Source organism: Aptenodytes patagonicus, chromosome 22, assembly GCF_965638725.1.
Source record: "Aptenodytes patagonicus chromosome 22, bAptPat1.pri.cur, whole genome shotgun sequence".
NCBI lineage: Eukaryota > Metazoa > Chordata > Aves > Sphenisciformes > Spheniscidae > Aptenodytes > Aptenodytes patagonicus.
In genome coordinates, this window is record NC_134970.1 from 6,799,054 (window position 1) to 6,824,364 (window position 25,311).

A 25,311-nucleotide genomic window follows, 5' to 3' on the forward strand; every position below is an offset into this window, starting at 1 on the left:
GCAAGTTTTCTGACTAAAAAGGATCTTGTTCCTCTTTATGCAAAACATTACCTCATCTGGTGATTCTTAAGTAATACAGCTGGCAATAACAGAAACTGATGTTAAGGCCAGAAGAGGTGTTTCAGTGAGTTGTCACCTGTGAACAGCGGTGCACATAGGTGTAAGGGAAGGATTTGTGTTGTGGAACTGTAAAGGAGCCAAAAACAGACTCCAAAAGTTTTTCTAAACAAACCTTGTGCTCTCTCCTGCATTAGAGAATCAGCTGTTAACCTAGTGCGGAGCGGCTCTTACACCCGGCAGCCGTGGAGGGATGAATCAAAGGGAAATGAAGCTCCCCATTCTGGTGCACCTACTACCTACGTATCTACTTACTTGAAAAGGTATGTCCAATTCTGTCTTACATGGGTTCCCAGGCAGTCAGTTCTACTCTTAACAGGCCTCCCAAACTTCAACCTTCTGCTTGCTGCTTACTGCATCAGTGTAACTGGCCTTGGGACACTCTTCTGCTGAGAGCAGGAAATAAAAATTAAGATTTACCGACATTTGTCATGCTAAATAGTATTTTTAAAGGTCATCATTTTCGTTGATTTGTAAATTGCCGAACTAAATTTAAATATTCTTGTTCACATAATTCAAATGCAAAGTGTTTTCTCAGTTTTATGCTAGTATTATGGTTAGATAATAAACCAAAAATTGATCATAAAAAGAGAATAAAGTAATTACAGTTTGAAAGCATTGTTCAAATAGCTATTGACAGGTAAGTTGTAGCTCATCTCTAATTTTGGTTTATATTAGTCCATGTTTATGGCATCGTTATCAGAAAAGTGGCAGTGTTCTTGTGCATGACTTACAGCACTTACTAAGGAGTGAGACTGATGTCTCCAACCATTTTCTTGTGGCAGTAAAGAAGCAGTTTCTGCACAGTGTATGTGAAATTGTAGAGGCTGATTGTTGGTAAACTAGCCAAGCAGAATCAGGAAAGCAATCCTGTGCATAACTTCTTTAATAGCAGTATCTTTTACCCCTTTGGAAGGCAGAGGCTCGGTTTCCTTGAAGTACCAGACAATGGCTGTCTCTGATTGAGGTGAATGAATGCCCTGCTCTGTTAAGGCAAATAATACATTACTGAGTTTTCATCTCAGTTGTGACAAGGAGGATCAGCCCTTTGCACAAAGTACAGTTCCATCACCTCACCTTTATTTTAGCTAATACTGGAAACCATCAAAACAGCATGTATAAACATGTCACGCTGCAAAGCCATTTGATCTGTGCTTAAGGAAAAAGACAGAAATATTTCAAGGTTTTAGAATTTGGTGTTTCACCAAATTCTAGACCCTGAACTAAATAACTATCCTGAAGATGGAACAATTGCTTGAGATACTTGGGAAGAGGCGTAGTTTTTGTATTCTAGTGCTTATGCTGGTAGAGGTAGGTTGTGCTTGAGGATATGTCTGTCCAACTGCTGAGCACATACAGACCCGTTTCCACAAAAGGTGAAGCAGACAGCCGCAGTAGACTTCTCCTGATCTGCTGATCATTCTTCACATCTATCCTGGGGCATGATGACAGGCCAACCTCCATAGCTTGTCTCTCTCTAAAGGCAGTCCGACAAGCCACAGCTGATTACGTTGGAAAACTTTTGCCTCTTGCTGCTGGCATGCCTTACTGTTCCCTAATTTGAGAAACAGTCCAGTCACTAACGTGGCTGTCTGTTTAAATTTTACAAACATTGACTGTTTATCTCAGCTAATCCCAAACCAGATTTAGTATTACATTCACATAGTTGTACTGTATTTCCTTGGTTAAACTGTACAGAGACTAGCGAATGTTTTGGCTGGCAGTGATATTTCACTAATACCAATTTCTTGTCACAAAGGCTGAATTCTGGCCTTTCATAGGAGAGTGTTGGTTTACAAGCAATTACAGAGAATAGCTTTGCCAGGTCGGAATAAAGCGTACTTTTTTTAAAGAGATCAATGGTTTTGCATCGTATGTACAAACAGTAAAATCATGATCAATTTGACGTCTATCCCATATGGTTTTCTATAGAAGAGCACAGAGAAATTAAATATAATTGTATTGAACCTCTGATTTCTTCAGCCTTGTGCATCAGCCTCTAAGATGAGGAAGGGAACCTGGTTGCCTGTTAAAGGATGAGCTCTTTGTCATTTCCAAGTATTAACAAAACTCTGAACACAACTCCAAAAGATAAAAGCTCATTCTGAGAGAGGAAGAATTAAAGTGAACCTGACATACTTGGATGTTACTGAGAGGATGACTTCTGTACATCTGCGTTTACTCTTTAGCTTAGCATTTAACTAATACCAATAAAGATACCTATTTATGTTCTGCAAGTGCTTTATATGACCCCCAAACAAAGAGTAAGCAACAGCAACAGATCATCTTAAGATGTTGAAAATGGCTTTTCTTCTAAAAGGAGACAAAATAACTTCCAGCAACGTTGCAAATGTTATTCAGCTTTAGTTGAAGCAAATGTTAAAGCGCTCTCTGTAATGGTAGTGTCTGTCATTCATTTTGCTTTCTCTATGGGTGTACCACTAGCCCAAAAATTCACAGAACCCTGTTCTGACAGCCTGTTCTCCATTTCAGTGCATATTGGCCTTCAAACAGCCAATTCACACCGCCTGTATGTTAAAGGATTTGGAGGAAAACTGGCATAGCAGGTTGAATTAATTCAGCATACTTCCTTTGACATCAGCCATAAGAGATGCCTCACAGGAAGGGATCACACACACCAAAATGAGATCACCCTTTCACGCAGTTAGTTTCTCCTTCATTTTGCGTATTTGCAGATACACCTTCTTACAGGTTTTGTTCACATAAAAACCATCACAGTGAGTCAGGCCAACGTGCAGCCCAGACTCTGTTTCTGACAGCAACTGGTTTTGAGAGACAAGTTGCAAAAGCTAGGATAACTTAAGAGCAGTTTTCCACCTCCCACACTCTCCTTGCTTCCAGCAATCGTGATTTTAGGAGCCAGGGGCTATACTTAACCATTGTTCTTAATAGCCACCACTGTGGCCAACTTCCATAAGCAAATCCCATTTTGATCTCTGCAATACCCTATGGCAGTGTGTTCAAAAAAAATAGTTACGTGTTTTGTGCAAATCCTTTTTATTAGCATATGTAGAAGCTTTTTAAGGTTTTGAAGGCTTTTAAGATTTTGAATTCTACTTGCCTTAGCTGTTTTCAGAAGTATTTCTTTTTATTGATTTGAAATGTTCCTTTCCATTTCATTGCTCGTTCCCTGATGGTTATGTTATGGTGATGGTGTTAGAGAATGAGTAGCAGTGTGTCAGTGCCTCTTTTATTTCTAATATTGAATTCTTTAGCATAAATTCATAATCCTCCTTTTTGCAGATTCATATGAACACAGCTGTTAATTAACAAGATTCCCCGGCTAACCTTTTTCTTGCAATTTTCTGGTCCTCTTCACATCAAATGTGAACAATTGAATAAATGCCTTAGAGTCCTCCTCAAACTGTGCAATTCCACCCATGCAAGGTGACGGGGTGGGGAGGTGAATTCCTGTAGAGCTGGCAATGCCTTGGTCCCTTCTTGTGAGCAGGAGTGTATGCATGATGCCCCAGCACCACATTTCTCCAATGCAGGGCATGTGTGTGTAGGAGTTGTCACAACGCCATCACCATGCTCTTTTCCTCCATTCCTCCTCCTCTTTCCCCTCTCAGCTCCTCCACATCTCTGCTCTACCAGGCACCTGGTGCTGCTTCCCCCTTCTTGTCTCCCCTTTTCGCCCATTACCTTTCCCTTCTGAAAGACGGTCCTTGTCAGGTCTTACTTAATAACACTCCCATGTCCTCCCTTCCTGACCAAGTTCCTTCTCTTTTTTTGCAGCAACCCCTCATGTCCCAGCCTCTCTGCCTTGGGGTCTCCTAGGATGGTGCCACACCAACCCTGCTCCCCCCAGGGTTGCCACCACCTTCTCCCCTGCCGCTCCTCTCGTTCCTTTGCCTGGCGCACGCTCCACTACCATCGTCTTCTCAGTACACTCATTTCTGCAACTTCATGGCTGCTTGCTCTGCACGCCCACACCAGCCAGGCTTAGCTCCCCGCTCTCACTCTCCTCCCAGCCCGTCTCCAGGGCTTGGCCTTTTCCTCTGGTGCAGAGAGCCAAGAAGGGAGGCGCTTGCTTCCAACAGGACTTCCTGCTCCCCAGTGCTCTGGGCAGGGGCCCGCTTTCCAGAGGAAGCTTTGTTTAGGGTCCAGTGGAGGTTGCTACCTGGTGACAATAACTTACTTGTTCCTTTGTGACCTGGATATGGCAAGCAGCCATCAACTGAAGAGCCCAAATGTAAGGTTCCTCCCCGTGGAGGCCTTCCAGGATGCCCCAGTCTCTCCTTTGGCTCTCTAGGGACCAGCTGCTTGTTCTGGGCTGGCTGGGGGCCTTGGCATATAAAACTGATTTGTAAACTGGGTGCCTAAGTGGATTGGACTGGATCTTTTCCTCTGACCTCCTGTCCTTGGCTGTTGTCCTGCCCCTTTCAAGTTTTATTTCAGACTTGGGCTGCTCTCTCTGACTCTTGCTCTAGTGTTGACTTCCAGTTCCAGTCCGTTGTCCCTGGCTTTCCCAAAAACCTGCAGCTCTTTGTCCTGGTCTGCTTTTCCTCTAGGTCAGCTTTTATTCCTGGTGCAACCACTTTTCTCCATGCTCCATGTGCGTTGGCATGGGCGTTGTTAGGATGCAGGAGGTGAGAGGCAGCCTTCCAGCCTTCCTAGCCTTTGATCCTGCAGACAGCCCAGTCTGACCAGTAGCAACCAGGAATACCAGTTGCTGGGAAAGGTGTGGCAGGGTCCTAGGTCATGCATGCACGCTCGTTTGCTCTGTGCAGACAACAAGCAGCCCATATATGGGGCTCTGGCACATGCAATAAGGAGATTTTGCCAGATTTCATCAAGTCTGTTTTTAGAGGTCTGCAATTTATCCCCCTTAGAGAAGATTTTCTCTGAAAAAGCGAAAGGGTACATCCTCGTATGAGAGCCCTTCTCCCTTTTCTCCTGTCTCTTCTCCAAAGTATGAGCACTTAAACACTTACAGCTTTTCAGTAACAATGGTTTTAAAGGTTTTGTTTTAAACTGGCAAAATATATATTTCCCTTGCTGATTCTTGAATATTTTTTGGATGGTTTTGCTAGCTGTTTTTCAGAAATACAGAGTTTGTGCCAAACATGCCTTAAAGAAAATTAAAGCCTGAACTGATCATCTTTGCCAAAGTTTTAAGCCACAGAAAACAAGTTCTTAAAACTGGAAGTCCTGGGCATCCTTAGGAGGTGATGCAGCCAGACCTGCTTATGTCACTCTCTCCTTTCCTGCTTTAAGCAACCTCATCCTTGCTCATTGTTTCTTCCTTTCCCCAGTACACAGGCGTGCTCTGTGTGCGCCACTTTCACTGTGGTGGGGTTTTTCCCTTCCCTGATCTTCACGGATTCACCTCCACGCCGTTACTCTCTCACTGAAACTCAGCTGGGCTTAGCTAAGAGGGGTGCTGCTAGTGCTAGCCTGCGTGAGCGACCTGCAGCGACTCCGGTGCACTCTAATCTCCTTGCAAACGTTTTGCTAAGATGTAATACTTGCTCCCTTTCCAGCTGAGAGCCCGGCTGTGGTGATGTTCTGTTGAATATTTACTGTGCTCTGAAGGACATGATTTTGTGATGTTTTACAGTGCTTCATTTGGTAGAAGTAGTGACCTCAGCAGTCCCTACATTTCAGCCAGTCGCAATACATCTCTAGCTACCTCACCCACTACCATTGGTTCATCTACCTCATTGGGCACCCCGTGGCAACCTGTCTCTTCCTGTCCCACATCTCTCGGTGCGAACACTACTGCATCAGCCCGCCAATATACCAGGTAACGGCTCACAGCTGAGATAACGCTGCAGAAAATCAGCATTTGGGTTGGAAGTTCTGAATTCTGGAGTGGATTATGGATTGGAAATGTGCTTCCATGCGGGAAGTGCTGATAAGAAATCCCAGAATGGTTACGTTGGACAGTTTCAGTAGTGCGTATGCACCAGCAGGCAGTTAACAGCCCGTATGTGACCTTAGCTTCTTCGCTCACTGGAGTGGCCGATTGTGCCCTCTTGCTACCCCGTTAGAGAGACAATGTGTTGCTCAGGCTGCTCTTGGGTGTTCAGTGTACAAGCTCTTGGAGTTCATTCCTTCTACTTATTCACCGGGTACATTTTCTAATCATTTTTGCTACGAACAGGGATATGAAGACTATGAATTCCTCCTGCTTATTCTTCTACAAATTTTTAAAAACTCATTTTAATGTGTGCTGTTCTCTACAAAAACACGAGTCTAGAACGAGGAGAATGAACTGTCAATGCTCCCTCAAGGTGGCTGGTCTCGCTCAGCAGTTGAGTTCACTTGCTTTGCTTTCCATTATGTCTTCTCTATTTCAGAGCCCCTTTCAGGCCACAAACTGATTCTGCTGTAGAGAAAAATACAGAGGGCATCTCTGCTAGCACCCCCCTAGGTGTAATCACAAATCGTGCTATACTCGGCTCTGCTAATGGTATTGCGAATGCCGGTGCTGCCTCAACTACAGGAAAGGACTTCTCAGCTGAGGAAGCCAGGGAGCGCAGAAGGTTAGTGAGCAGAGTGCCGGTGTGTGTTGGGCCTCCTCTATCGTCAGGTCGTGGTGATGGTGGGGGTGTAAGAACGGTTTCTTAGGTGCTATGTGGAGTTACAGGCAGGAGCTGCCCCTGCTCCATCTTAAGGTTTTGAACTGAATCATCGCTGGATTTTAGGTTAAATTGAGTTTCATAATTTTCTACTTGTCTTTTCAGCATCTCGGCCTTTTTCTTCAGTAGTCATCTCAGCTACTAATCTCAGTCCCTAAGGCCTCTATGTATAGAGTGTAGCCGCTTGCAGTAGGTTCTGTAACGTGAATCCCATCCGAAAAAGAGCGTTGGACTGAGACGCATTCAGATAAAATCCATCCCTCCGATCCAGCTCAGCTAAGTTTACATATGCCCTGATGGAGACATCTTTGCTGCACAAGTCCCCCAGATTCCCTCTGTAGCTAGTGGGAGAAAACAAACATTCCTGGAGCGTGTAGATGTGCAATACAGGAGGAGATGGGCTGCACTCTAGCAGCATGCATTTCTTTTGATTGACTATAATGGAAGACTTAGCACAGAGGTAGAAGTCTACCATGTGCAACCAAGGCTGTTCCAGCAGTAGCAGCATTTTTAATTACTCTGAATCTAGGTGGTGGTATCTCTTTCTTATCATATGATGTTATTTCAAGACTGGGGAAATATAAACCTGGGGTAGCTGCTGCTCTTTTCAAAGGAAATTTACCTTGTGCATTTAAGTACAGAATATCAAATGATCCATATTTATTCCTGCAAACACGTTAACTTTTGCAAAATCTGTCTCTTCTGATGAAAGTAAATGGTAGTAAATAAAATGCAGCAATGAACTGTGTATTTCTAACTAGCAACTCTTTCATGGAGTGTTTTTGGTAATTAGATTCTTCCAAACTAAAATAATAACTTCTTAAAATACAGACCTTTCTGAGTGGAGATAGTACTCTGACATATTTTAAATGGCCTGAAGCCAAAGGATGTGAAAAGCAATAATGGAAATTATCGGCTTGCAAAGATAAAGATGGTAGAGCGCAGCAGTGCCATGTAATCTGCAGTCAGCCATGTGACCAGCAAGAAGGGCATGCTTGCTGCCGGCTTCTCTTTGCTTCAGCTGCAGCAGATCCAAGAAAGAAGGTGGTCTGTGCAGTTTGGAAAACACTCAAACTTTTATTGCTGTTTGGGCTTTTTTCTTTTTTTCCAGAGCTAGCACAGGGCGTGCTTTGAAGGTATTGCAAGTGTTCTGGATGAGCCACATTCAGCAACTCTGTAGGCAGGGACATAATTTGAAATAGCTACTGCAGAGTATCTTTGTAAGAACACTTAAGTTTAATATTAGGAGTGCCTCTGTATGCTCCTTGTCATTTTGCTAGGGGTCAGTTGGCTTGGTGTCATTTGCAATTGAATTGAGATGAGCTGCCAAAAGATACTCCCGGTGCAAAGTAAGATTGTGCAAAAGAGACAGAGTGAGTATTGTGCTTTCAGTTCACACTTCAGACCATTTCACAACAGTATCTCCATTTTGGCAAGCCCAGAATCAAGTTGCAGAAGCTTTAGATTTTTCCCTGGGGAAGTGGGCTCCACAAAAGCCACCAGACTTTTGGCACTGCCTGCAGACAGGGAACTTGACTGTGATAGTACTTGTAGATGCCCAAAAGAGCATCTACTAATATTACTGCATTGGCATTTATTGCCGAATCCGTTTCTATAAATAAATAGAAGATCTGTTTAAGTCTCCTGCATTTTTGTTAGAGAATCATCTCCTATGAATTATGGTAATGTAAAGAGAAACACCAGAAAATTCCTCCCACGTTTAATTGATGCTTTGAAACTACTGAGAGGAAAAAAAGCGCAGCAATGATGCATTGTGCTTGTGGGTGGAAGAAACCTTATTTATCAATGTATGTTCTAACAGCAGGATATACTGACTGGAGAACTGCGTGCACGGTTTGAACTAGGAAACATGGACCTAGAGAAACAGGAGAGGTCACCTAAATGGGAAAAGCTTATTTTGGAGGGAGACCAATTTCAGTAAAACAAAATGAAAAAGGAAAATGGCAAACAGTTGTCAGGGAAGCACTATATGGATTTCAGTTCCCACCGGCAGCTGTTGCAGTAGCATTTGGTCTGCTTCAGTGTTTCCAAAGCTCCAGCTTTCTCTTAGCAACAAAAACATAAACAAGCTTATCTAATATTAGATCACAGGGATGTCTCCTAACTTGTGGCCTTAAATTATCTGCGTGAAGCCAAAAGGTTAAAGCAGAAGAGACGGCTAGGTCTGGGGAGGAACAACTAGCAGAGTGCTCTGGAGGGCTGTTTTGCATCCTTTGACAGCCAACAAGCCTTACCCTGGCCCACCGTAGCATTTCATCTGTGGTGTTTTACCTGCTGCTCGTTTGCTAGCTAAATTGGTCAGCAAATGCTCCAGTAGCTGGAAAATAGCGTGAATCACGCCTCACGTCGTTACAAAGGGGAGGAAAGAAAAAACAGAAAAGGCGGCAGCACAGGAGAAATCAGTTTGGAGGAATGCAGTGCAGTCTGTCTACCTGGACGGACCACAGCAAATCGCTGCCTGGTGTTAGAGCCATATGTCTTGGACGTTCAGCCAAGCTGCTGCCGTGCATATTTACATGTACCCAGCTGCACGTTCAGCCTCCCTTAATTCCGCTGCAGCACTGCGGTGTGCTGATGCTGCGAGGCTGGAAACATGCCATCTTCCAGAGTCAATATTTTTGCCAGGCAATTTCTTTTTCGTGGGAATTTTGGAGCCCCTGGTGAACACTGCTATTTGGCCATTTTGATGATCTTCTGTCAGCATCAAATTGTCTCACGTTGCAAATACATTTGTCCAGCTGAACTCAAAACAGCACTGGCTCTGCTAGGGGTGAATTACGAATGCGTGGATGCTGTGCCTACAGTATCTCACGTAGACTCTGTTCTTCCTGGTGTAAAACTAACATCCTTTTGGTTTCCGCTTGGTGCAAGCAGGTGGTGGGGACTCGGGGGGTCCTGTTGGTTGCAGCCCACTGCTGGGTTATCCGCCTTCATCTGGGATGACAGCGGCCTCTAGTGCCGCCGAAAGCTCCTTTGCAAAGTTCATCTGCGACCTTGTGCGTGTAGTTTCAGTGCAGGGCTCTGTGGCCACATCTTCTCCCGGGAGTTCTATGCTGCAGCCCCTCTCAAGAGGGTTCCCGTGTCGCAGGCTCCCTGCGCGCTGGAGGCTGCTTGGAGCTGCGTCCCCTGTGCATGGAGGGGAGTCTGCGGGAGATCTTGCTAAACTGGAATGTGACTTGTGCCGTGAGACATCTGGTGCTGAAAGGAAGGTCTGGGGGGTCTGGGTCTCACTGAAGCCTTTCATATTATATGAAAACTTTGGTTCCCAGGACAGATTGAAAGGCTGCTGTGCAGCCCACAGCTCGTGGTTAGCTGTCATGTGGGGTAAGACAAGCTTTGCCCAAGAACTTCTGCAAGGCAGATCCCAAGTCTGTGTTCTCAGTTGTGTGACCAGTTTAAAAGGACACTCCTGAATTTGAAATCTGGCCTGGTTTTGTAAGAATTAGGATTTTAATTTGTCCTTCCTCTTTTTTCCCCTCCCCAGCCACTTTGTTTATACAATTGCATTCTGCAATTGTATTTGTTCTTCCTGTTCCTCAGGAAGGTTCCAGCAAGGTGGTAGCACTTGCCATCAGGCAAGCTGTTAGTTAGAGACAGGAAACACGTCTCTCTCTTCCTTATTTTTTTAATGCACTCTGACCAGTTTTTCAGATAAATCAAGAATGGGAGTGGGGTGGGCTTGTTTTCCTAGCAGCTTTGGGGCTGACGGCTGTGCTCAGCCTGGCTTCTTGCCCCCTAAGTGTCCCCTAGAAATTTTTTTCAGATGAAGAAAGTTCACCGACACACAAGGTAAATGTGTCTAGCAAACATTTCTCTCTTCTGCTTCGTTCCCAAGAGGAATTTATTTTTCATTCTTTGTTCCTTCATTTTAAGGATCCAGCTGCTAATTATAGTAGCATATATTAATAATATATTAATAACTGAATCCTCCTCCACCAGTACTGTTAGATGAACAATTTTTGGCAAGTCCTTTTAGCTTGTGATTCTTGTCCTGTCCAAATTCAGAGCATGACTCCTCTAGGGTGAATGCGGATGCCCGATATGTCCATTAACCCTTATTATCTGACAAAAAAAATAAGAAACCCTGATCTCTGTAAAAGTTAAACTATGGGATTTGCATTCAAGGGGTATTTAAATGTCACTTGAGAGGAACTGGTAGAAAAAAGCTGTGAGCATTGTCTTGCCTACCACCTTGGGGTTTTTTCAGTAGTATTTGACTCTATAATCCTTATCGCTGACTGCTGTAAAGCTGAGTGGTCTTAATTCTCCTGGGAAGGGTCCCTGGGGACCAGGGTGGTGGGGATACTCGTGTAAAGCGCTGCTGCATGGCAAGGGACGGATTCCTGTCCACACTACACAGCGGACAACAAAAAGTTAAGAGGTCTCTCTCTTGTGAAAAACGGAACGATCATCTGGCACCTGCTGTTGAAAGCATTTATCTGCCATGCTTCTCCAGTTAATCTCTTTCAGATAAAGTTGTCCTTTTTTTAAAAGGCTGCTGGTGCAGATGACGTGGGAGGGCAGGAATTCTGCTGGCCGTCGGATTGTCCATGTTGGGAAGAGGCGAGATTGCTCCTGCTGTATCAGAAATCAGGCTGCATGTTTATTTGGAAAAAGGTCGAGGTGTGGGATGGGGGTCACTGCTGCTGAGCCCTGTTTCCTGTAAAGAAGGCGAGCAGGTGTGCTGCTGCGTGCTCAGCTGCCGACTGACTTTATCCAGTGCTCAGGGGAAGGGGCGGGGGGGGGATATTTTGGCATTTGCTTTGGGCGGAGGAGCCCAGGCTGTAGGTTGGCCTGCTTAACTCAAAGCGGGAATATATGTGGGATCCTCCAGGAATGGTCAAGGAAACGAAGCAGGGACCACTTGAGCTAACCAATGTAAAAGAACTGCAGCTTGACAGCATGGAGCAAGCAGAAGGTAAAACTGCCTTTCCTCATCCCTGTCTACATTCAAAATTTGTGTGCAGTTCCTCTTTACGTACTAATTGTAACCACTGACATGTTTCACCTATTTAATCCTTGTGTCTAACAGCACATTTGTCTAACGGCAAGTTCTGCAGCCAGGGCTTCGGTTCCATCTGGGTACCGTTACCTGGATGTTCAGGGTATGGGCATTTACTAACTTTGACATGTTCACATACTTCTCTGTGTCCAAAAATGGCCATTAAACTAAAGAATGTACCTGAAATATTTGTGGAGATACTGTGTGACGGTACAGCTGAGAGCTAATTTAGCACAAAATCAGCTATTCTGTTAAATTCTTTGCTCCACAGCACCAACCCGTGGATGTTACAGGTGGAGAAGCCAAGGAAGCAAGGTAGCCACCCTGGGATTTCTATAGGAAAAGTTTTTGAGCAAACTTAATTAATCTTCTGTCCCCGAGAACAGCGGACACTTAAAATTGAACTAAAGCCACTACCACATGCTAAGAAATCGCAGTCTGAGCTCAGTAGGAAATGGAAATCTCTCATACGTTATTAATATTCGGTGATGTTTTCTGTAATTCAGCTGGGGCTGATTGATGATCGTCTTCCTTGAAAGGGCTCGGGCATCTGTTCGGTGGCTGCTTCCACGAGGTGGCGGTCGAAGGCTGCTTGGAGGTACTTGCCAAGTGAGCATTTCTCCTATGGTTTATCTAGTTCAGCAGCTGAATCTTATTTATCACCATCAAGTTTTGGGTTTTTTTTTTAGTTGCAAAAGGCAATTTCCCAAATATTCATATTTTTGCCGAGTGAATTTTTTTTATATTTCGGGGATTTCCTGCCTTGTTTCAGACTGTGTAAACTAGCTTTTGGGAAAGCTGTAATAGGTCTGCTTGAGGTTGTTTAAAATGTCAAATTGTATTGTCTGACTTGTCACTCACTTGAAAATGAGAAAGAGAAATAGTGAGGGAGGCAGGACACTCGCATCTTTGCCTTCATTTCATTCATCAGCTGGCAGGAGATGGAGTTTCATCCCGCTCTGTTTCATGCAGCAATTTTTTTAATGCAAAGATCCAGCTTCTGAGGACTGCAGACAGTAGTGCACGTTGTTCAATGACACAGTGACAAACTGCTCAGCGTTGTATATTGACACCTAATGTCCTATGCTGAACGCAAACCAATTTCAGAATATTCCAGCCTGGAAAGCTTTGCACCTGTGGTGGTCACAACTAATGCATTCAATAACTAAGGGGAAGTTCGGTAGGGAAAAGGTGTTGCTGGCTTGCTTTGTTTTGTGTTTGCAGCACACTCTGCTTTTCTTTTGCAGAAAAATTTCCTGGATTGTTTTTTTGGTTTTAAACAAGTACATTTTCCCTTTTTCTGGAAGAACTTTAAAGGTCTAGGTTCTACAGCAACAGCAAGCCTTCTCCAGACAAGGTAGCCAGTTTAAGGAATGTGATCACTGTGATGTTTGTTGCCTTTTCACTTTTTAACATGGTGTTGAGTGGCATTAATTAATGCAAAGGGATAGCATTGATAATTTAAAAGCTTCCAATCTATGTTCTGTCTCCCCCAGCCCAGGCTTTGAGTTCTCAGTAGGTACCAATGCTGTATTTTCATATTCTGGCAGAGGAAATACAGAGCACCTGGGGCTGAGAGTGAGCAGGGCTGCGTTCCCACCTGGGTCTGCAATTAGAGCACTACTCACTTCTTCGTATTGCAGTAGTCCAGCCTGCAGAGGACGTGCATTGAGCTAGCTGCTGTAGGAATACAGCGCAAAAGAAGCAGCTCTGCTTTCTGAAGGGCATACAAAGAGATGAACATGGGCAGATGGGAAAGCACACGCAAAATCATCAAGAACTGTATGGTAGGAAGTATTCTTAGAGCATCAGCTGCCATACATGTAACCTCAACCCATTGTAAGCATCACATCAAAGCATAAGTTTTGAGGAGGGATAAAGGGTACTTGTTGTTTTGATTAACAAGTGACAAAGATCACAAGTCACTTAATCTCTCGGATCAGCACCTGCACATGTTGAGCAAAGCAAAGCTGTTGCAAATAAAGAATTTCATCTTCTGCTTGTTAACCTGCTAATCATACTGTAAACAGATGATTGAAATTCAGACATTTAAGCTTTTGTGAGTTGAGAATTCACAGTCCAGATTGAAACACAATGACAGCTCACAACAGCCAGAACTAACTTGAGAGAGAAAAGCAAAGGTCTGAAAATGGCGACTACTCAGCTGAGCCTTTTTGACCCAGCTGTGAAATGCTTTAAAAGCATGATCCTGAAATCTTGTTATCCCTCTGTCCTCAGCTTATTAAATAACTCGGCATTGTCCGGCTGTCTCTTCCCTCATTCCCAGCTCCAACACTTGCAGAGTCTGACGTGTTCTCCTTCTCCTCCTGCCTGTTGAATGGTCTTTTCAAATTACAGTCAGCAGCTTTTCATGGCAATTTCTCTAATGAGTATCTTCAGTTGTGGTGGGCTGATGTGTAGAACACGTTAGCACAGGGATAAATACAGTGAAGAACTGAAACCTGTTGCTTGCTTGGATGAGAGAGCAGGAAAGGTTCTTTTTCTGACTGTTTCCATGTAATTGTAAACGATTGACTTGCTGCTGGGTACATACTTTATTATCTAACTTAAGGAATTGTATTTTGGGAACTGCTGTCATCATTGTTGCCTGCAAAACTTGTGCTTGCTTCTCTTCCCTCCCCCAGCTTATAGATAGATAGTTTCTTAGCCAATGGCAAATTTCCAGTTTGTAGGAATGCATCGCTGGGATGCTGTACTTTTCCAGTTGCTTCCAGGGGAACAGTATCAGTACTTGAGGCTTTTGCTGGTTTTTTTCTGTTTTCCTTTTTTCAGTGTGTGTGTGTATATTTATGTGTGTATATATGTATGTATGAGAGAGAGAGAGCGATGTACGATGAGGATTTTTGAAATTACTGCACTGTTTGGAATAGTGACATTGTACTCTTAAGAAAAGTTATTATCCAGAGCTGGAAGAACCAAAAGTTTGTCCTGGCTTCCAAGAAAACTGTCACTATAGTTTCTAGTCTAGTGAGTGTAGTTCAGAGTCACTCCTAAACTAGAAAGAGAATTTGGGCTGAGATGAGAGGAGTCAGAGAGGGCCAGCAGAACAGCGCCTGCCCACGGCAAGCTTTTCTCTAGAAGAGCCGCATCAAGCAGCTCCCCAGTTCACGACCAACAGTGCTGCATTTGCAAAGACCACACGCCCTGTAGTTTCTGTCTGCCAACTTGTATTCTTACTGCGCTTGCTACGGGAACGTGGGTTTGTTGGAGAAGGACCTGATGGAGATGGGGGGAATCCCATCGTGGCCCACTACAACTCATGGGGGTGTGCATCTCCATTTTTGGTGTGCTGACAGCAAGATGAAATGCCTTGAATCCGCTTTGACAAAAGGGCAGCTCTAGCATTTAATGAACGTTTAGCTTCCAAATTTGTTGCCAAGTTTTGACGCACGTAGGTGAGTGTCTCTTAGGCGAGTGCTTTCCAAGTGCTGGGTCACTGAAGTGTGAAAACGTAAAACTTCAGCAAGTTTTACAGACTCTTGGTGTTCCCTCTGGGACTGGGTGATGTTGTTCTGCCAAAGGACTCTACGTGGTGGTAGATGGTGTTTGCCACAAATGCTTCCATCTGTAAGTGCTTGAAGGAGTTCAGGAAGGAAAGGAGGGAGCCCAGCCTTGTAAAAAGATTATCAGAAGCTTCTATGTTTCTTGGAGAAATTCATCATCTGTTCTTGCTATCTGTGCACCAATTAACAGGAGGTTGTCATTTCTTTTTCTGCATCATTTACCCTTTACTTGGGAGGGGTTTCTCTCCACAGTATGGGGTTTTTTTTTGTCTCTGGCACAGGTTCTCTAACATACAGATTTGCTCTTGTATTCTTGGTTTACCAGCTTGTATATCCAGGCTTACTATTGCCCTGTTTTGAATCTCCCCTTCTATGAGTATTTTATTGCAGCTCCTTTTGCCTTGAGATGGTGATGAGCAGTTGGGATCTATCTTTGTGTTGCACTGTCCTGATTAAAAGAGTTAACAGAGAAAATAGGTGTTTTCTTGAAAATAGGAAGAATTAAGTGGAAGCCAGATTCATCATTCAGTACCCAGCTTCTTTCTAGCTAATGCACAAATCAAAAGCTTGTAGCTCTCTTGCGGCAGCAGGACACACTTGTCTCTGTCTCTGGGAACTATAAACTTCTGCAGTGTTTTTGCTGACTCTCACGTGCGCATCTCTAACAATTTATATTCTGCTGCTTGTACTTGCAACCAAAACTCTGGGAAAAATCTGTTCTGCTTTATGCGTGCCTTGAACTTGGCATGATGGCTGCTCTTATTTCATGTATCTCAGAGAAAGCTTATTGCAAGAAAATACAACCCATAGGACCATTTCTTTGAAGATCTGCCTAGATCATGTGATACTTGCTTGAATTAATAGGATTACACAGATACTGCACTTCAGCAAGCAATGTGTTTCTTGAAAACGTAATTAAAAACTCTGTGGATTGTTTACAGACCGCCTCGTACCCCATTTGCTGTCTATCCCCTGCAGCTTGCTGTGATCTGCAATTTTTCTGCTTTGGAGAGCAGTGTATTGCTCTCCCTCTGTCATCCAGCCCAGCCTTGCTTTGTGGCTGCATCAGACTTGCTATCTCCTTTCGGTGCATTTGTTCTCTCTTTCTTTCTTCCATCCCATTTAGCACACTCAGGTCTCTTAAAATTCAGCTTGTAAGCAAAGTGAAGCATCACCTAAAATCGTAAAATCTGTCTTTAGCCTCCCTCCCTCCCCCAAAGAAAAAACAAAACACAAAAAAACACCAAGTAGAGCAAAAACGTGGTTGAATTGCCAGCAGGTATGGTGTCTGCTGTTTGCATTTGAAATACTTACAGCATGGCCACCTTCCTTCATCACCAGGAAAAGGCTGTAGCTGCTTACTCGGAGAAACCAGCTATGTCACTGTGCAGCGGCTCTGCCGACTTGTTTCAGAAAATTCAGTTATCTTATGCTTGTAAAATGGATTTGGGTGAGCTCCAAGAAGTGGGGAATTGTGTAAATGGAAAGAAAGCAAAAGTTAGCAATCAATAAAGGCTGCAGCCCAAACTGAGCCATTCTGACTTGCAAAATGTGCTTGTCTGAAGATTAAGGCACTGTTACAGGTTGGACACCCAAAACTGATGTTTTAACATATTCCTATTTTTATATAAATTCTGGGAGAGCAGAAGAAAAAAGTCTGGGAGGATGACGAGGTAAGAGACACAAAATGGTTTTTCTCTTGCTGTATCTGTATGCTCCTATACGCAAAGCTGTAGCTAAACACTGAAACGAGGGAAATCCTGCAGCCTTGCTGTGCTCCTGCAAACCTGCCTCTTCTGACCCTGCCGCAAAGCCCTCCTCACGGCTCAGCAGCAGCGTGCCCAGCCTACTGTTTAGTAGCTGATGCTGACCTGTTCTCCATGGATTTGCCTAACCATTTTTGAAACTACTTTGAAAATCTGTTTTGTCCTCTCTCACGTCCTGTGGCAGGGAGTTCGGTATTGTTTTATTGTGTGCAAAAGTGCTTCAGCTGCCGTAAGCGTGACCTCGTGTTGCTCACACGTACCAGGAGTGTTCCTGAACAAGCACGGTGTGGCCCACTGCATACGTGCTGTTGTATGAGCTGAATTCCTCCTTGGGCAAAGGCAGGACTCATCTTTCCTCTTGCTCCTGTCATGTGTATGTAGCTCCTACACGCCTGTGTCCTCATGGCAGAGTATGAGACGTAAATTCCACAGATTCAAAGCTGTTGCAGTAAACTGTCCACCTTACTTAGCTATGAATTTACTTGGTTTATATGTTTCAGAACTTTTTTTTTAACTACTGCTCTGAACTTAATTTGCAGTATATTTTTCAAATGCATTCTTCCTCTAGGTGGCTTATTACTTCTGGATCCTGGGCAAATAGCAGCTATTCTACTTGTGTCAAAAGCTGCAGAAAATGCTTATTGTTTCCTTAATGTGCCATTACCTGGGTAGCACATATGCACTGCATAAAGGAGAGCAGAAGAGAACTACTTGTCTGCAAAATTAGGAGTTGCACAGCTTTCATTCATCAAACAGCAGCTTTTTTTTTGTTCATGAAACAGCGAATTCTTGGGAGGCAATCATCCCTCTGAATTTTAGGTGCTTCCCGTGTTGGCGTATCCATCACAGCTAGCGTGTCTGTCTGGATAATCAATGGGAAGCAATGAGCTCCTCTGCAATGCATGATCTGTGCTGGAGGCTCTTTCTGAAGGTGATAAATTGCACCCTGGAAGTGCAATTCAGTGAGCCTGGCCAGCTCGGATGTAGACATCTCCATTGTAGCCAGCTCCCAGAGCATGATTCATCTCCTCCAGAAGTCTGCAGTGCGGACATCCAGCATGGACGATCGATCCTTCGCACTCTCCTTGTAGTCTTTGGAGATCAGGGGAGTTCGGGGCATGATTTATTGGGTCAAATACTTACACCGGTTTTGGGTGAGAAGCCTCTCATGTGTGCCCCACCAACCCTTGAAGTGCGAGGTGACTAGTTCCTGTGGATGTGCCTCCAAACAGTCTGAGGAACCCCCTGTTAAGTGACGTGTCTCTGAGCGCTGGAGGTCAGTCTGTGTTTGGCTGCACACCTAAATCAGCGCTGAACACAAGATCGTGAAGGTGGATAAAAGCCATCGTGGTTTTAGAATGATCCGGGGTTTGTGATTCTTTGAGGTTTTGTCATAGTGCAGCAAAGTTAGTAAACTTTGATAAATGTCTTAACTTACTGGATCAGATGCAAAATCTGTTCAGCCCATTACCTTTTTCGTGAAAGTGGTCTGTAGTAGAGAACCAGGAAAAAAGCCCAAGGACAAAGTAAGCATAGTCCTTGATAGATCTTAGTCCCTCACTTGGCTAATTATTCTTTGAACTTACCTAGATCTTTGATACTCTGTTAACCTGTGGCAGTGATAGACCTACAAAAGAACATTGCATTTCAGGCACCCTCATCCTTGTACGGTGAGACAGTTTTAATAATCATTCCCTATTAACCAGGCTGAAGAGTCCAATCTAACTAATCTTTCCTAAGATGGAAGCCACTCCACCGATATGGAAATCGGGCTTACTGCTGTGCGATCCCTGACTCTGCGGGAGCACTGCCAAATTCCTCTCCAGTTTGTCCACAGTGAATGCCAGTGCAGAGAGTTCAGTTTATATATTTTCATGTGAATAATTATTTTGAAATCTCCACAGTTTAATGAAATCTAGTGGTGACCAGCTCTGTATTTTAACTATGTGTTTTTCAGTATTAAGGGACTCGGTTTACTCCGGTGTGTGAAGGTCGTTTCTTTAATTTCATAGCTTTTTTCAAGGTGTTTTGTTTTTATAAGACGCCCGCAGTTCAGCCTGTTTCTAGCATGATGGATTTCATATTGATGAAGACAGCAGATTGCAGGAATATGATCATGAATATAATGACAGGAAGGAGGGTCTGAGGAATGTGCCAGTGCAGGATTTCTGTTCTTGAGATCTTTATCTGAATGAGAGGTGGTTTGGTGTTTTGTGTTTTTTCCTAATGATGCAATAAGACATGGAATGGGGTAAATAATACACTAAATAGTTGCACCTTTTTTAACAGAACTTGTCTGATACTAAAGACTTTATTTAGAGACTCTACGGAGAACGTAAAGTGAGCGTTTGTGTATCGTATGCTCATAGGACAGTTGTCCCAAAGCAGATGATGACAGTAGTCTTGGTAGATGGAGCTAAAATGATTTTTGTCCATATGAAAGAGAATAATATCTCAGTTCTGGAGCTCGCAGAGACAGGAAGGCAGAGCATCTGTTTTTATTTTAACCTCTTCTGCCCTTTTTTTTCAGGTCATATCTGACTCCGGTGCGGGATGAGGAAGCAGAATCGCTGAGGAAGGCACGATCCAGGCAGGCCCGGCAGACTCGCAGGTCTACACAGGTAAAGAATGGAAATGCTCATGTTCGTGTGTAGGATGAAAACCAATGTATAAAGAGGCAAGATCTTCTTCTGCTCTTACGTTACTACTTAGGACGAGGGGCTTGTCTGCCCTCACTGTGTTGGAGAGGTTCTGGCAAAAGTTCCTGCAAACAGTTATTGCAAAATACTCCCCTGAGCACACACGAGTTAGATTTCAAAGTTCTCATTTCTGCAGTATACCTGCCCTTTAGTTTGTAGCTTGATCATGTATATTTGGGTTGCTTTGAGTCAGTGATTAGGTAGGTACACTGAGAAATGTGTTAAAGGCAACAGAATTCTTTTCTTTCCGTTAGCATAAAGATGAAACATTAGCCTGCCCAGGTATAAGCCTGCTGGGCATTTTAAACTGACCTGGAAGACTTGAAATCTAGTTGCATAAATTTAGAAGTTTTCTCTCTTACTTTCTCTCCAGGGTGTGACACTGACAGACCTTCAGGAAGCAGAGCGAACCTTCAGCCGGTCTCGGGCAGAGCGGCAAGCTCAGGAACAGCAAAGCGAGAAAGCTGAGAGCACTGAGCCTGCTGAGGACAGCAGTGAGAGGCAGGAGACCCGTTCACGGTGGAGCAGAAATACAGATGAGGAGGTGATCCGCCTGGCCTCACTTCTCATTGTTTCAGAGTTAATGAAACCATTCAGGATAGCTGAGATCAGGAGAAATTCTTTTGGGGATGTCTGTTTATTTTAAGGGGGGCAGACTTGCTGGAAAGAAGTAATACTGAGGAGTAGTACCTCACCTCAGCGATCTGCACGAGGGATGTGGGTATGTAGGTGTTAGAGGTTAGCTGTTCCTTTGCTCTCCGCTGGGAATTTCACTTTTCTGTCTCTTGCCAGAAAATAAAACTGTGTAAATCACAGAAAGTGGAATGAAAAGGCGAAAGATAGAAATGTGGCCTGGATCCGTCCTTGCTGTGCAGGCTGGACTCAGGCTTTGTGTTCACATTTTTCCACAGATGTTCTGTGTGTAATGGAAAACTAAAGAGACCAGTTTTCTCCCCCTACCATCATTTCTGTTTTCTTACTCTAAATCATCCGTTTCTATCAGATAAATTGTTTGTCCTGCCATTGGCTGTAGGGACAAAGAGATTGATCCCAGACTTCCCAGCGATGGGAAGGTGCTCTCACATTGTAGCTGTACGATGCTTTTAACATTCATCCCAGTCTGATGTAATGAACCTGATCTGGCAGAGGGAGGTGATCACTTCCAGCAGCAGTGAAGAAAACGTTACATTCTAAAAGATTACCCAGTTCCCTGAAATCCCAAATCTGCTAGTTCCTCTGCATTCTACTAACTTTTTGTCATGGTTCTTTGTTTATAGACTGTCTATCGGCGATTAAGGTGCCCAGTACAACCAGACAAACATACGACACCTGTATCTCCTTCGACGTCAGCACCTCTCCTTTATACAAGTTCGTACCTGACTCGAACAAATAAGTATCTAGGTCTTGACTCTGTGAATCCAGCAGACTTCAGAGGTGCAGCCACCGAGATGGAGAAAAATGGTATGTACCCAGGAGAATGAAGAATAGTCAAAGCTCAGGGATTTTCATGAGTTTTAGAACTTCCAATGTGTACAGACAGAGAGAATAAGTTTACTTGTTATTCTCAGGGGAGTGGTATGGGGAGCTGCCACCTCACAAAACAAATGTTACTTGTTTAAATGAAAATCCTAATGTAGGATACAGGCTATTGCTTGTAACAGGGAGGGATAAAAGGATGTTTTCCATTTTGGATAAGTAAAAGAGATAGTAATCCATGGAGCCTTTAGATCTTAGAGCTTGGGGGGAGCAATTCCCCTAGTACAGTTTGTCCTCAGGAGTAGGTCGGGATGATTTGGGGAGAGCTGAGAGCCAAGGTAACCTCTCTGGGCTCTGATAAGGAGTGTGAGTAACCAGATGTAGTAGGGCACTGAGATTCCATTTCATTTGGTTTAATAACTCCTTTGTAATATAACACAAGCCAAGATGACCTTGATCAGCTTGAAAAGAACCCCAGTACCTTAGCAAAAGCACAGATGTAAATCACTGAAACCAAAGCAGTCTTTCTTTGCTTGGCCAGAGTGCGAAGATCAGGATTTAGATGACAGATCTCCGAACAAACAGTCAATCCGAGAGAGGCGGCGGCCAAAAGAGAGGCGAAGAGGCACCGGCATCATTTTCTCGACAAAAGATGTAAGTTTGAGTTCCTTAGCGAAGAGAAACTCATTCTTTCATATTCAGGGTGAATTTCCTTCCAATTCCAAGCTTCAGATTTTTTTCCAAGTCAGTTGATTTCCCATTAGTCCTTCCCTCTCCAACTCTATTCCAGACTGGCACTTCCAAAGGAATCACATCCCCATTTGGCCCCTGTAAAACCCAAGCAGCAGGCTCTGGGAAACCTGTTCTTGAGCCATAAATCAGTATGATCCTTGCACAGTTGTGAAAGAGCCCACATGGGAGAAGAGAGATTAGAAGTCTAGTTTCTTTGGAAGAAGGAGGTCACGAGCCACTGGAAGTATTTTCAGATTCCTCTGAGCCCAAATTTGGCTACGCTTTAGGCCCCCTAAAAGGAAGACAATGAGGAATAAAACCTGTGTCTGGATCCCCTGACCAGCACCAGAGAATACACACAGCATAAATGCAGAAGAACTGTCTGTGTCGTGGTTGTTTCCCTTAGTCCTGGTTTCAAAAGGATTTCTTCAGTCTGAGGGAAGAAATCCAGCCCTCCAAACCTTGGTTAGAGAGTCAGGTAGGAAAATAGATCACCTTTTTCAGCAGGAGAGTAAGTATTATGAAATCATGATTAAGAAGTCTGCAACAATTCTAGTCCAGCTATGGACACGTAGCCTTCCTCATACACCTCAGGGGTAGAGGTTTCCTGTGCAATACAATGGAAAAAAACCCCAGTGGTCTTCCCTGTGGCAACAGTAGATATGTTGAATATTTGGAATTACAGACAAGTTGAACAGGGCCCTGCTGGAAACCTCAGAATTTCTCTTGAAAAACTTGTTGCGAACACCCCCTTTTTCTTATTTTCAAATGATTCTTACATTTTTTTCACTTGCATGCCAAGTGTGATTTTTTTTTTCCTTACTGTTTTTTTAGTTAAATGCTTTACAGCTTGCCCAGTTGTCTACTGGATCATCGTAGCAATATTACTAGCTTCAGAGCAGAAGGCAAATCACTTCTCAGAGTTTTAGTTCATTTTCCCATTTTCTCTATATGAAACTGCAGCTACAACTTCTGAAATACCTTGAGTTCAATACAGAGTCAGATGTGATGCCATGATGTAGTTTACCATTGCTCCATGAAATCCTGGAGCTGTTACAAAGAGGCAGTGGGTTACAGAGAGGCTGCGTAAGTGCGAGCTATCTGGAATAGAATCAGAATGGTTTGGGTTCGAAGGGACCTCTAAAGGTCATCTAGTCCAACTCCCCTGCAATGAGCAGGGACATCTTCAACTAGATCAGGTCACTCAGAGCCCCGTCCAACCTGACCTTGAATGTCTCCAGGGATGGGGCATCCACCACCTCTCTGGGCAAGCTGTGCCAGTGCTTCACCACCCTCAGCGTAAAACATTTCTTCCTTCTATCTGGTCTAAATCTACCCTCTTTTAGTTTAAAGCCATTCCCCCTTAGCAACAGGCCCTGCTAAACAGTTTGCCGCCATCTTTTTTATAAGCCCCCTTTAAGTACTGACAGGCTGCAATAAGGTCTCCCCGAAGCCTTCTCTTCTCCAGGCTGAACAACCCCAACTCTCTCAGCCTTTCTTCACGGGAGAGGTGTTCCATCCCCCTGATCATTTTTGTGGCCTCCTCTGGACCCGCTCCAACAGCTCCGTGTCTTTCTTATGCTGAGGGCTCCAGAGCTGGACGCAGTGCTGCAGGGGGGGTCTCACCAGAACAGAGCAGAGGGGCAGAATCACCTCCCTCGACCTGCTGGCTGCACTGCTTGTGATGCAGCCCAGGATATGATTGGCCTTCTGGGCTGCGAGCACACATTGCCAGCTCATGTCCAGTTTTTCACCCATCAATACTGCCCAGTTTTTCACCCATCAATACTGCCAAGTCCTTCTCGGCAGGGCTGCTCTCCATCCCTTCATCCCCCAGCCTGTATTGATTGGTCAGGGGTTGCCCTGACCCAGGTGCAGGACCTTGCTCTTGGTCTTGTTGAACCTCATGAGGTTCACATGGGCCCACTTCTCAAGCTTGTCCAGGTCCCTCTGAATGGCGTAACTAGTCTTTCCTCCTGGAGTCTATTTGAAGTGGAGGATATTCTTTGAAAGTCAATATTATGTCAACATTTCAGACATGCAGTCCTCCCAACTGTCAGATTTGTTCCCTAAGTATATTAAGGAAATACTTCTCCTACCGACTCTTCAGGAGTGTTCAATTACAGTAGCTATCTCAAGAGAGTAATTCTGTGCCCAGTACCAAGATCTTCTAAATGGCCATTAAGTTACCAAACCTGATCCAATAATCAGCCAAAAGCATCTAGACAGGCATTTCTTTCAACAGAAGAGTTCTTAGCTTTAACATCAAATCATAAGCAATACATTAACTTTCTGTGATAAAATTTTGTTGTCTCCAAGGCTGCCTAAGTATATTGTTTGCTTTTCATCCTAGGATGATGATGAAGTTGATGGAAATGAGGAAGTGAAGGAAACTCGGGTGAGTGAAAACATATGTCTAAATAGTTGGTGTTTCGCTCTTGAGTGTTGGTGGCAAGAAGTCTTCTATGGCTTTACTCTTGTTTATACGAGAGGTTCAGGCTCTGTTCAGGAGCTGAGTACGAACTGGGGAGGTAGTTCTGGGTAGCAAATTGCTTACTGATTTCTCGTCTGAAAGATAAAGAATATCTACAGACTGGCCTAAGTTCAAAAGTTGGCTCTTCGTGAGCTGCATAGGCACTTTCTTAAACCTGGAGGGACTGGAGCAGAAGCCCGGGTGAGTGCCTTACTGAGAGCGCGGTCAGAAGCTGCCGTGGCTGGGGAGTGTGGCTGTCAGGTGTCCCGAGGAAGGCTCATGACCTTGTGTCTCAGAATCACCCTGACGCTGTTATTTTGGACAGTATGTTTTGTATTTCTAAAATCTGCACTCTTGTCTCCTCATGGATTTGTTTTCTTGTGGGAAATTGTCTTGGCAAGCAACACATCAGAGACTGTTCATTGTTCCCCTGTTCTTGCAATAGTTGCATTATCCTTGCAACAAAGGCCTTGGCCCTTTCTTTTCTTTACAATAATTATTGAGTCCTTCCAAATTGCCTTGGTTTCCTTTGGTTTTGTCTGTCTTTGTCTAAAACACATTTGAGCCTGACAACATGACTTACTCTGACAATGTTAAAGCTAAATATATTTCCAAACTATTAAAGCATGATGTGCAAGACCTGGGAAAAACAGCAAATTTAAGGTTGCTTAGGGGTCAGCCTGCTTGCGTGATGTTTAATCTTTGCCAGAAAATGTTGAATTTACGGTAGTCTTTCCACATACTTTGCAATTCAGTAGAGTGACTGAAGCATCATTTTATTGAAAAGTTAACTGGTTCTTTGCGGCAAATTTTCAGTAATGCTCTTCAGAGTATATTTTTGTTTTTCTTTCTGCAATACTCGGTCAAAACGGGGCAAAGTCACGGTGAGCCTT

The 25,311-nt window shown here is 44.0% G+C and overlaps 2 protein-coding genes across 6 annotated transcripts in view; one reads left to right on the forward strand and one right to left on the reverse strand.

Annotated features, from left to right (window-relative positions):
* The window catches only part of TNNI1 (troponin I1, slow skeletal type), a 279,093-nt gene that overhangs the window by 99,021 nt on the left and 154,761 nt on the right, over positions 1-25,311 (reverse strand). The window lies entirely within an intron of this gene.
* Positions 1-25,311, forward strand: part of PPP1R12B (protein phosphatase 1 regulatory subunit 12B) — a 127,774-nt gene that overhangs the window by 56,611 nt on the left and 45,852 nt on the right. For 2 of the 5 annotated variants that reach the window (XM_076358199.1, XM_076358198.1), the window contains exons 12-19: positions 255-380; positions 5,702-5,887; positions 6,444-6,629; positions 19,569-19,659; positions 20,111-20,281; positions 21,015-21,198; positions 21,755-21,867; positions 24,299-24,343. In XM_076358199.1, the coding sequence (XP_076214314.1) occupies positions 255-380; positions 5,702-5,887; positions 6,444-6,629; positions 19,569-19,659; positions 20,111-20,281; positions 21,015-21,198; positions 21,755-21,867; positions 24,299-24,343 (1,102 nt within the window). The remainder of the gene's footprint in view (positions 1-254; positions 381-5,701; positions 5,888-6,443; positions 6,630-19,568; positions 19,660-20,110; positions 20,282-21,014; positions 21,199-21,754; positions 21,868-24,298; positions 24,344-25,311) is intronic. The other 3 variants (XM_076358201.1, XM_076358200.1, XM_076358202.1) reach the window with 2 other exon arrangements.